The sequence below is a fragment of the Anticarsia gemmatalis genome, chromosome 1 (assembly GCF_050436995.1).
Source record: "Anticarsia gemmatalis isolate Benzon Research Colony breed Stoneville strain chromosome 1, ilAntGemm2 primary, whole genome shotgun sequence".
Classification (NCBI taxonomy): Eukaryota; Metazoa; Arthropoda; class Insecta; order Lepidoptera; family Erebidae; genus Anticarsia; species Anticarsia gemmatalis.
Genome location: NC_134745.1, coordinates 3,045,691 through 3,057,814, shown reverse-complemented (window position 1 = coordinate 3,057,814; position 12,124 = coordinate 3,045,691). Strand labels below are relative to the sequence as shown.

The 12,124-nt window shown below is 38.1% G+C and overlaps 1 protein-coding gene across 2 annotated transcripts in view; it reads left to right on the top strand.

Annotated features, from left to right (window-relative positions):
* Positions 1-11,873, top strand: part of LOC142987884 (uncharacterized) — a 142,786-nt gene extending 130,913 nt beyond the window's left edge. For both annotated transcript variants that reach the window (XM_076136840.1, XM_076136832.1), the window contains one exon: positions 10,454-11,873. In XM_076136840.1, coding sequence (XP_075992955.1) covers positions 10,454-10,669 — 216 coding nt within the window. In that variant the 3' untranslated portion in view covers positions 10,670-11,873. The remainder of the gene's footprint in view (positions 1-10,453) is intronic.
* Positions 11,874-12,124: the final 251 nt, after the last annotated feature.

Below are 12,124 nucleotides of genomic sequence, written 5' to 3'. Positions count from 1 at the left end.
ATATATCATCACGCTACTACCAATAGGAGCAGAGTACCAGTGAAAAATATTACATTATTACAAAAACGGGGAAAAATTTTAACGCTTATGTAACGCAAGCGAAGTTGCGCGGGTCAGCTAGTAAAGATTATTCTGCTAAACGATTTAATGTTGGTGGAATTTCAGTTAAATTTTAAAAGAAAGCTTCGAAGGTCTACTTAACTTTTCCAAGGACTATTTAGTTACTGCGCTCGTTGATGTTGTCCATTCTTTGACAATATTCTTATTAGTTTCCTAGAGTTTCATCCTGTTTCCAGTTAGTTACTGTTTAATCTTCTTCTAAACTGGGACCAGAAATTATCGGGTAGTCGCCTCTAGAATTACTGTCGTTTTACGAGGGAAACGGGAAACTTAATCGCCTTGAGAGTGGTGATCGAGGAGACTTAATGCGATTAGTAGCGATACAAAATTAATGTCGCAGAAGAGTCTCCCACGCTATCCATGTTCCGATTTTTATTAATAAAGACGCGGTCGTGAAGCATAAGTGCCGTTCAAAAAACCATTAGTATGTTCCAATTATCATTCCTTTCTTAGTATTTAGTGCTTGTCGCTAGAAATCCATCTGACGCTGACGATCATTACTTTTTACGAGACGTCGCGTAGCAATCCAAGATATCCAGCAAGTGCCGTGTCAGTCGGCCGCGCTAGTTCCGCATGCTCTCAACCCTAGTAATTCGTAGAACATTTTATAACCGGCTTTGATGACGCCGCGGCCCTTTTCAACAGTAAATCGCCGCATTCAGATAAACACCACGCGTGACCAGCCACGGCACGAATGTGCGATAACTTTCATATTCCTTTATCTATTACATACGAAAAAAAAAGCACAACTACTGATATCAGCTTGTCATCGTAAAGCCTGCAAGTCAATGAACTCACAAATTCTAATATTATGATAGTTGGTATAATTAAAAGTTATTTCTTCTTGATCATTCTGCAAATAGAGACCTGCATAGAACGATGATGATATATCGAATAAATATTTTATGCAATAAATCATTCTCCTTGAACGAAAACTTCCGAGAAATATCGGTCGATAGAACCATTGACCGATATCGCGTTCGACGTAATGACGATAAACTCACATTGCGTATAATATTGAAGGAATTTTGAAATGATCATCGTTTTTCACGTTACACACTGAATAGGTGCCATTACTATTCCGTTTCACGCAGCAGTTGCGTAAAGATGCAATCTCCCGAGAGTTTATCCGTGTTTATAATAGCAATGGTTGAGCTGCATAACACCGTTATTAGATCGGAGTCACCATTTGAATCACTAATGACTTCCCTTTTTTAATGGCCAGGAAACGCGTCCCGTTCTGCCCCGCAGCGTATTACACCATGAGACCATATTTTATGTCGTTTTATGAATTGGATGTGGTGCCTACATAAAGTTGACACGTCCTAGTCTTATAAACTAGTTGATACAATGTCAGAGGTCTCAATTATTTCTAGCCTCCTAAAACCGCCATGATGTTGTCAAGTCATCTGCGTCGGTTTCATTGTGGTGTAGGTTACAAGACAATGCAACCTTTTGTTTCCTGCCTTCCGAATATTACGTCCTACATTTTGTGTAACTTACATAATAGTCACTTCACAACATGACAATGCGTATCTCAGTCCCACTAATACCATCGATAGCATTATTCTTCTGTTGTGTTAGTAGGTTTATTTTTGTTCGAGACTCTTCCTCTACTTTTATAATGCAATCAGTGACCGAGTGGGCACAACATTTGCAACAGATTTCACTACTTCCAAGTACATCTGCGATCGCAATTGAGATTCATCGTCGTGCACTATTGGACGCGTCTCACATCGTCTATAATTAGCCGACGCAGATGGCCTCAAGCGATTGACCCCAATCCAGCCCTAATGCTCACTACCATCGCATCATAGTATTTTTATCACTCCCCACAACACGCTCGCGATGTTCTCCTTACTCCTGACTCCTATATATGTCTTTGATGTCGTTATCGCGCACGAATATATTGCTTAGAATATTATTTACATCGAGGACGGCTTTGTTGCCGATAACCACTTATTACTTTATAGCCTCTTACTTATTCCGGTTCGTACTAGTCTAAATTTAGTGCGGTCGAACAACTTTTTATCGATTTGTTTTTCAATAATCATACGTTCATACCACGTGTTCACTCAGATAATCTATAGATTATTATTACTCGACGCTGTATATATTATTTTGGTGTTATTTATCAACCCTATCTAACGTAAATCGTGAAACATTTCTTAATAACGTGTCTTTCAGATCTGACAAAATATCACGTACTTTTCCTTTCGCAATCACTTTGATTAAATTGAGTTTACATAATTCCTGATTATTATTTATTTGTTATTGTATTAGTACAATAGAAATTATCGGAGGTATACAATAATTAAATGTTCATACTCGTATTATATTTCAGCAACAATGTATTGTGCATAATGTATAGTTGTATAGTGGTACAGTAGTATATTAACATCTCAACCGTCAAGCAGACGTGGTACGACCAGTATTTAAACCGGTCCACCTTGAAGAACGCCATCTTACATGGCGCACGATGAATGTACACCTGCAGATTGTATATAATTTCGGATTCTGTGGTACACTGGTTCTCGCTGGTTTTCGTAATATCTACGCCTAACGTTACGTCACCCTACTAGATATGTTTACGCGTACAGTCATATTGATGTGTAGCAGCCATAGCTTACACCACTGACCCGGTTTCACGCATCTGTTCAAACATAAATTTCTTTGATTCTGGTCAAGCGTTTACATTCATTTTACTCTTTTAAGTTTCTCTGTGATGATTGACGCGACCAACTTTTTGTGCCGTCGTGTGATATACCAGCACACCGCCCCGTTAGTTTTTGTCGTGTTTCCAAGATGTCATTAGCAAGTATTATGAAGACGGTGTTTATTTGTTCAGAGGTGCGTGTGGAAATTTTTATTTGCTTCAAGCACCAGCGTATGCTAATTCCCTCGTTGTATACGTGATTTGCATGAGCCAAACGTGACCCGACGGGACTCGGCCGGCCGAGAATAGACACGGAAGGAAAGCTGGCACCGGCGCGGAGCTGGAGAGACACGTGCTCCCTTGATTATGCGGCCGATTCGTGTACGCCCACCAACTGGATAAAGACCCGGAGACGTCAGGAGGTCACACGATTCGGTCGCGTGCCGACAATAACGTGAACCAGCGTCGAGTAATTTGCAACTAAGAGCGGCTCCGAGAGAGCACGCGCCAGATCGGAATCGCATCACGAACCCAGGAAACGCTAGAAAAGTTTTCTTGGAAAATAAACCTGCTCCCGGTAATGAAGCCGTTGTCGCATCGCGTCCGCGGCTCGATGTGCGTCTGCGCTCGTATTTGTTGACGGATGCTTGTCACCAAGTCACCACTCACTCTTGTGATTTGCTACCAATCTTGATCGTCACGCACAAGCTGTATTACCGACTTCCTGACCTTTCACACAAAGTTTAACTACACTAGCGCTAGATTTATCAAGAGCACAAACATTATTATTTTGGTATCCATTTGCCAAATGGCTTAGACATTTGAATCTGAGACTGAAACTGCTCCTAGAGCCAAGTATAGTGAAAAATATTACTCTTTTCATTTTATGCGCCAAAGATACAAAACGAATGACATGCAATATTTTTGGAAATGTGTTATCGAAATTAGCAACCTTGTTTACGTAGCTTTATATTGTTAATCTGTTATTGTTTACACCTCGATGTTAAAGCATTATCTGTGTATTGGAAAAATATGAAATCTTTGGAAATCTACCAGCTTTAACAATCTATCGTTTATATCGTATCATACAATGTTAGTAGATAAACGCTAAACAGATTGCAAACATTTTGATAAACATGTTTTGCTCAAAATACCCTCCGAATGTTACTAACATCTGCTGTTTGTTACTTGGCGTGTTGATCAGGATTTTTTATATCTAAAAATGTAAACATTGAACAGTTTTTATATCTTAACATTCAATTTGCAGAAGAGTTGCTTTTTATAGATTAGATTTTGTGAACATTATTTTTAAGCTTTACGAGACTCTCGGGCTATAAGTTATCCAAACAGGTTTAAATATATTTTCCGGTTGGTATTATTCATGTTATTGATGTTACCTTTTATTTATAAATATGATGTTTATTTTTCTTCGATATAAACGTACGGGATGAGTATTGCAATGACATCACCTCAGAGGGGTCAAACGACCAGGCTTGATTACGAGCTCGTTTGACCGCTACGGAACAATTTTCACTTGTTTGTTATAACTTATCAACGCGATAAAACATGCTACGTCAATACGTGTTTACATTAAAACATACACATTGGAATTATTTTATAAAGGAGATCGGCAGATTTCGTACAGCTTAAAGTTTGTGTTGTTTCGTAACAGAATTTGTACCACTTATTAAGGGGACTAAGTCAACTATTTTTATTTGGGAGTATTATTTTTAGAAGTCCGGATTAATTAGAAAGTATTTGTTTATTTAAATAATAATTTTTGGTCTATTGCTTATATTTGTTGACAAATAAAGAAAAAGAAAATCTCATGAGACGTCACTGTTACTCTGACGTCTACGCATCCGCTAATTTGCTGTTGTTTTGGATTGTGGTTTTGACAGCATCTGAGCAATTTAGCGAACTATCGGGGCTTCTTAAAATGGACATAACTTTTACCTCCCAACTTTTAAAAATATAATAATTTTAAAATAAGCTTGTCTATCATATTAGCTACCAATTTAAACAAAAAGTAAACCTAAACATGACATTTTATAAGCTGTACGAATTCTTCATACAAACCTGCCGTTCTCCTTTAAAATTCCATAAGGAAATCGATAACGACGTCTGGACTGAAAGAACACAGGTCAAGGATGGTGTAGTACCATGTTGATTATCGAACAATATTCATTATATTACGTAACCAATTAAGAGGTAAGAAAGCAATTAATGTAATTAGCTGCACATCGGAAATTGCACGCAATATAGATAAGATATCAACACTAAACACGGGCTAATAAAACAAGGAATATAGTTACACATATCGATAGTAAACAAATACACTTATTTGAATTGTGTCATGAATATTAATAGACCATTGTTTCCAACTGTGTAAATATCGTATATATGTTGTATAACGCGATGTTTCACCAAACAAATAATATACGATCTTAAGAATATTTAAACAAATGTTTTTCAAATAACTTCGCTGATTATTCGCCTTTTTCTATTCGCAGTACTTGAATTTCTGAGTCGCAATTATTCTAAATTTAGTTTCGAACGACAAATACACCATTGTTATTCCGGTATTGTTGTTCACCGTAACTGGTATTTGCACAAAACATACCACAATTATATGTATTACATATTATTTTCGTTTTTATCAATACTAGTCGCGTGGTTTCAAAATAAAAGGAACCATTACATTTCACCAGAGAAATGTAAACAAGTAGAAACATCTTCATAGCGTTAGAGTCTGTTTGAATTACAAAACAAATGTTAAAGACTATCGCAAACAAAGTGTTGTTGTGTTTCCCTTCATTTCATTAGGAAAGCGCTTGAATACGTTAGTAGGGAGAGGTGAAAACCTAAAGTGAACCATGTGTGGAGAATTATGCTCGCTCGACCACTTTTACGAATGCTCTTTGGAAAATCGGTAACCCGTTTTGCAAGTTAATGCATATTACAGGGGCCGAAACAGGTCAGTAAAGTCAGTAGAAGTCAGTATTTTTGGACCTGGTCAGTAAAAGTCAGTATTTTTAAAAATCGGTCAGTATTGTCAGTATTTTTCCAAACTCAATTTTTGTTTTGGTTTTCCTTTGCTGTTGGCCAATCATACATTCTCGATTTGTCCAGTACCTAATTATATCTGAGGGCTGCTTTGGATACTCTATATTATGTGGATGATCTACGTAAATATTGAAACACCACATGACTTCAAAAAATAGCAAACTAAAATTTACTATTTTTTTAAATCAGCATTTTTGAAGTGAAAACTTCTTTAGCGGTGTTGTGCACTTTTTTTTGGGATGGGTAAAAACTTCTCAACTCGCGTCAGGATTCAGGGACACGCGACCTGATCAAAAACTCGTAAGACCTGATCGAAAATTCGTAAGACCTGATCGAAAATTCGTAAACTCTGATCGAAAATTCGTAAGAACTGATCGAAAATTCGTAAAATCTGATCGAAAATTCGTAAGAACTGATCGAAAATCCGTAAGACCTGATCGAAAATTCGTAAAATCTGATCGAAAATTCGTAAGAGCTGATCGAAAATTCGTAAGACCTGATCGAAAATTCGTAAGACCTGATCGAAAATTCGTAAAATCTGATCGAAAATTCGTAAGAGCTGATCGAAAATTCGTAAGACCTGATCGAAAATTCGTAAAATCTGATCGAAAATTCGTAAGAGCTGATCGAAAATTCGTAAGACCTGATCGAAAATTCGTAAGACGGAAAGTTTATTAGAGTTTTTGGTGTTCAACGGAGTTTATTGGAGTCTATTGGACATTTAACACAATAAAAATGCGGTGCTGGTTGGCTATGGGGATGGTTTATATTTCATTGGCTTTATATTTCACACCATTCACCCAAAAAAACGGTTTGGAAATGGTCAGTATTTGGTCAGTATTTTTGAATTTTTGGTCAGTAAAATCAGTATTTTCGACCATGGAACTTGTTTCGGCCCCTGATATTAATGAATTACTGACTTCCACGAGCCGGTGATAATTTTATACTCCTGACATAAGATATTTTCATTTTGAATTCAAACCGTTCTAGAGTTTCACCATTCAAACAGTAATATGATTCTTAGAATCAACGTTATCAAACATTTGATTACTTAATACTCATTTCATACCACTATCTGTGTTTATATTGCTATCACCTACATTTACATGTTATGTCAGTAAACGTACCGTGTTGATACTCTAGAATTGAGATGCAATAAATATGTCGTTAGCGTCTGCAAGGCAAATTTTATAATCGTTAACGTGTGGAACATACCAGATGATTATGATAAATAAGAAGTGTTTGAGAGCAAAGAGTTCATTAGAACTGTTTACATTAATCGTACGACCGGTCCCCACAATGTTTAGTCTCTGTAAGCTCCTAGTCTAATAACTACACGATATATGGAACAGTTATTTAATAAACAGCTAGCTAGTTTGCACCCACATGCACTCAAACGCTCTATTAAAACCCAAATACAGTTCATGCACATATTAGTATAATACAGGTCGTAAACATGCCCGTATCTATCGCTAGGATCGTTACTATTGTGGCTACGTTCAACTGTGTTGTGTTGTTTTGGCGCTCAGTTCCACCGCACATGTGTATACAAAACAGCCCGTTTTATAATAGAGATGATGTCACTAATACAATTAAAATAAACTCGTCTGTTTCAACTGTTTACGTGTTCGACACAAACCTGTTTGCCCACCTTTTTGCCTTTGCATAGTTCTTTTTTTGTTTTCGTATTTTGATAATCGTCCGTTGTTGGATGATAAACTTTAACGTTTACGTAAGTGCCGCTAATAGCCGGATGTATAAATAAATAGGATTACAAGATATCATTGTTATTGATAAACGTTAATCTTCGATTATGTGTTTATTACTCGCGGCTTTTGATTATCCTCTAAAAAATATATATAAATAACTTTGAACGTTATTGTCATTACGCAAATGAGATTAAATTAATCAGAAGCCAAGGTAGTTAGCTCGGGTCGTAACTAATTCTATCGCGAGTTAAGTGGGCACGTTACTGGTACCGTCCGGTTATAATTAAAAACAATGCGACAGGTTTTAACGTATGCCCTTGGACTGGTTATATCATCGGCCGATGTATTCGGTGCGCCACTGCGCAAAAAGTTCACTGCACTCTTTACGAGTCTGCTTCATTTGCTGCCATCACTTTCTTTCCAATAACATATTACGTTCAATCTTCCACTATCTTTTGTTTTTATGCACATAATACAATCTTACCTAATTTGCGCGTTTGCTTTTCACCACCTTTATCTATTTCACCTACTGACATAAAAATGTTAAGAGATAAGTGGTGTTTTACTTAGCATTCGAGGTGTTAACGACTACAACTGCCTCTAATCACCTTTTTTCCTGTTGTTTTAATTAACACAAATTTTCTAGTTTCTCGCGAATTCGTTCTCAATTGAATGCCAATATATTGTAGCGATGAGTACATTGGCGCCCCATCAATCCGGCACTGACGCGAGTCTCAATATTGTCTAACGAGATCCGGCACAGACCGGTGTAATTTCAGCACACAGATTCTTCTAATTGAAGGTCGCGACACCCACGCGACCAGCATGCACTGAATAAGATCTCATCAAGACTTCTATTTATATCCTGTTCTAATTATATCCTAACAGAAAACCACTCACGGCAGACCACATTTAGCCGCACATTCAGCCTATGTGCATATCTTGACTCACCAAAAAACACAGAATCACAGGAACATTGATCTCGGTAAAATTGTTTTCCCCGTCCGTTCTCGTAGGCGTCGGCATAAATATATCTCCAATGTTTTTCGTGATACAAAATATATTCTGTAATATACAATTTCGTAAGATGGCCTATAAATGTTTATTGCCGTCATATCTGTCTGCCATGCGGAATGGAATCTCAGATAACTAGGAAATCGGAGTCTCTATACTGACAGTTTGACGAGCAGTTAAAAATAACTCTGATATAAAATAGAATGTTTTATCGGCATCTGTAAATGATCTTTGTGCTGATTCTAAAGAAATATTCTTACAATGTAATGCTTGTTCTTTCCAAGCCAAGGAGGCTATTATGGAATCGTTGACGATAATGTCAAGTATTTGTAACATTGCTGTTGCTTTAATTATAACGTTATAAATAATGTTGAGATAGAGCGTTCTAATGTTAACATGTAAGAACCAAGATTATTTATTGTCTAAGCAATGTATGACGCTTGCATACTCGTTTGCTCCATTATCCGCATTCTCATACTCTGTTACATTTATTATCGTACAATCTTAAGCAGTATTTTTTATAATATCGCAACTCACCTATTTTCTTTTTACTAAAACGTTTTAAACGTCCTCATGTGTATCACAAACAGCCCATGAAATTGAATATAAGATTATTTTGTTTTTGTCAGTTTAAACTGTTATGCAACCTTGTATTAAAGCGACACTTGGTAATTAGTTACATACCGACACAGTTTAATGTTTTTATTTTTGTCGACCGTCTATTTGAGGCTCCTTATTAAAGGCGAAAATTTTCCAATGAAGCTTAATTGGCTCGTGTAAACAGTGGGCTGCAAGCGTTGTCGTAAACATCTAAGTACATATGCATACAAATCTTCGTTTAGCAACACGCCTTGTTTAGTCTCTGTATGTGAATTTGCTCTAGCAGTACGATCTTCTTTATTTAGTTGTTTCTCAAGTTTAGCAACATTATTAGCGACGTGGCGCTTATTCAATCTATTTATAACCACTCAATTGAAATGCATGCTGTACTGTCGTGGAAGACTTTTTATTTGCTGCAATTTATAACTGACTAGACGTCAATAACTTTGTACATATCCGCATACTTCTAGCGATCGCAATTATTGTTTTCATAACTTAGTATTTAATTGCTTAGAAGTACCATTGCAGGTGATTTATCTTGATGACAGTCGATCGCGTGCAGTGCGACGGTAAAGTGTTCATTAAAATAGCTAGTTGTGTATTGGAACGTGGTAAAGTTGCTATTTCTGAGTATTTTTATTAGTTCGGTGATATAAATCAAGAAAAATAAGGGCTTCGTCGATGATATCAATGTAGGTTGAGTTGAGTTGAGTTCAGGGTGCACGGTCGGCTGGCGTGGCGTGATGACGTGTTCGCCGCCATTTTAAATAGGGCGAGCGCGCGCGCAGACCATCAGTCGCCTGGTAGGACTCGCGAGCGCCACTTCGTCGCACGAGTTGTCCGAGTTAACGTTATCGTCAGTCGAGTTTCAGTCGTCGCCGGCGACGCTTGTACATTCAGTGACCCTGAAAACTTGTTTACCACTCGCTTCAAACATGATCGACGTTTTGCAAAAACCTAAAGATGGCTGTCTGTACGAAATCAGACAGAAAGGACAAAAAGACACCTGTTACGTGGTCGTGCCTAATCCAAAAGTACGTTTTATTTATTATTTCAAAACACTTTGTTCATTTCATTTTAAAAATTTTACTGCCTTTTTGTCAGAACATTGCGTCCGGTTTTCAATATAAAATACAATCGTGCGTTATAATTTTCTTATTAATTGTTGGTGCCTGCTCTTGTGAATTTGTTACGTTTTGGCAAGACTTACATATTCTGATAAGGTGATAAGAAATGTGAACCTACGCATTGAGCAAGTGAGTAACGTGAATATTTTTCGTTGTTTCAGGATCTGGTTAAGAGCCACTTGATGTTCGCGGTGCGCGAGGAAGTGGAAGTACTCAAAGAGCGCATCGCCGAACTGATGGAGAGGATCAACCAGTTAGAGGTGGAGAACACATACCTGCGCGCGCACGCGAGCCAGGATACACTGGCGCAGCTGCCAGCGGCGGCGGGCACGAAGCCGCCGGCGGCGCCACAGGGCCCTCAGCCGCCGGTGTCGTAGGCCGGCGGTCCGGCGCCGCTGAACTCGCCCGCCGGCCCCCGCCGGCCCCGGCCGCCCTCGGCCTCGCCCTCGGCGCGCGACCCCGCCACCGCCACACGGACGTCACTATGGCTGTGCTATGTTAATTCGTAGGTTAACAAGGAACGAGTGTTAAGTACACCGGTCGAGCGCCGAGGGATGCAGCGCGCACGCCCCGCGCCGGCGCGTCTCGCCGCCCTCGTATAAATCACACAAGTGTCTAGTTAGTGTAGCGCCGTACGCGCACGCACGAGCCTGCGCCACCCCCGGCCGGGTGGTGCTCAGCTCCAGGCTAAAGCCTTCGACATTATGCTTCGGATTCATAGATATATATTTTTCTGTTATTCATATTTAGGGTGCAGAATTTCGTGCTAACTGCCATGCTTTTGCTACGCATCTCAGCAACGAGTCGTTAGTGTTTCGATGTACGCCGTGTATATTGTTTATTTGATTTAAACGTTAGGTATCTCTATCCACGTAATGTATTCCATTTAAGGTATCTGTAAGACGTGTGTTAATAATATAAAATGTAATGAAATAGTGGGATATTCCTATGCATTGAACAAGGACTGTGTGTTAATTTATTATCTATATATTTTTTTAATTGTAATGTTAAGTTATTTATCAGGTTTCTCTGTATGTAAAGTACGTTGCAGTAAATTGCAAGTGTTCCTGTAGGGCCGAGAATAATGATCTGTCGATAGCAAAGTACTGAATGAGTGGTGTGCACTTTTGTTTTAGTTGGTACTGTTATACTGTTAATGACATATTACGATTAAATATAAATGTTTGTATTTTGGATGTATGATAACCGCAGTTGTTGTGTAACGTTTAGATTAGATCGTTGCGAGAATGTCCTCGTGCGATGGCTGGCTTTAGTCAATTTTGCACGCTGAAACCGAAAAAATATACTATTTTTATTCCAACCTATGATAATGGAGGTATATAGTAATTTAACATTGTATTTTTTTAATAATTAAAAATTGTTTGTATATAGTACAAGTTGTAATAGAATTGTGAGTCGGAACGATGTATATAACGAAAGAATGTGATTTAAGGAACCGATTCCGTAGTCTGCCTTGAAGGACGGTAAAGACGGTATCAGTCGGTATCAGATGTTATCGCGAGAGGTATATCTAAAGTTATAATTTAAATATTCGCTGTATTTATATAGCTTGATTGTTTAACATTAGACAAGCGAACAAAGTGGCTGGTGACTGTTTGGACTGCTTGTAGTGGGAACATGTGAAAGTCAGGCTCCGATGTTTGTTTAAAAGCCAAAGTTAGGAAGGCGTGTCCCAGCGACTGATGTGTGACTATTTTACCTATAGAGTAGTATTTTGTACAACGCTACTAAATATGTATTTGTATAGACGATTTTTGTTAGGTCTTCATAATTATTGTGAATATACAGTAATTTACTCCTAGAAGCATTAC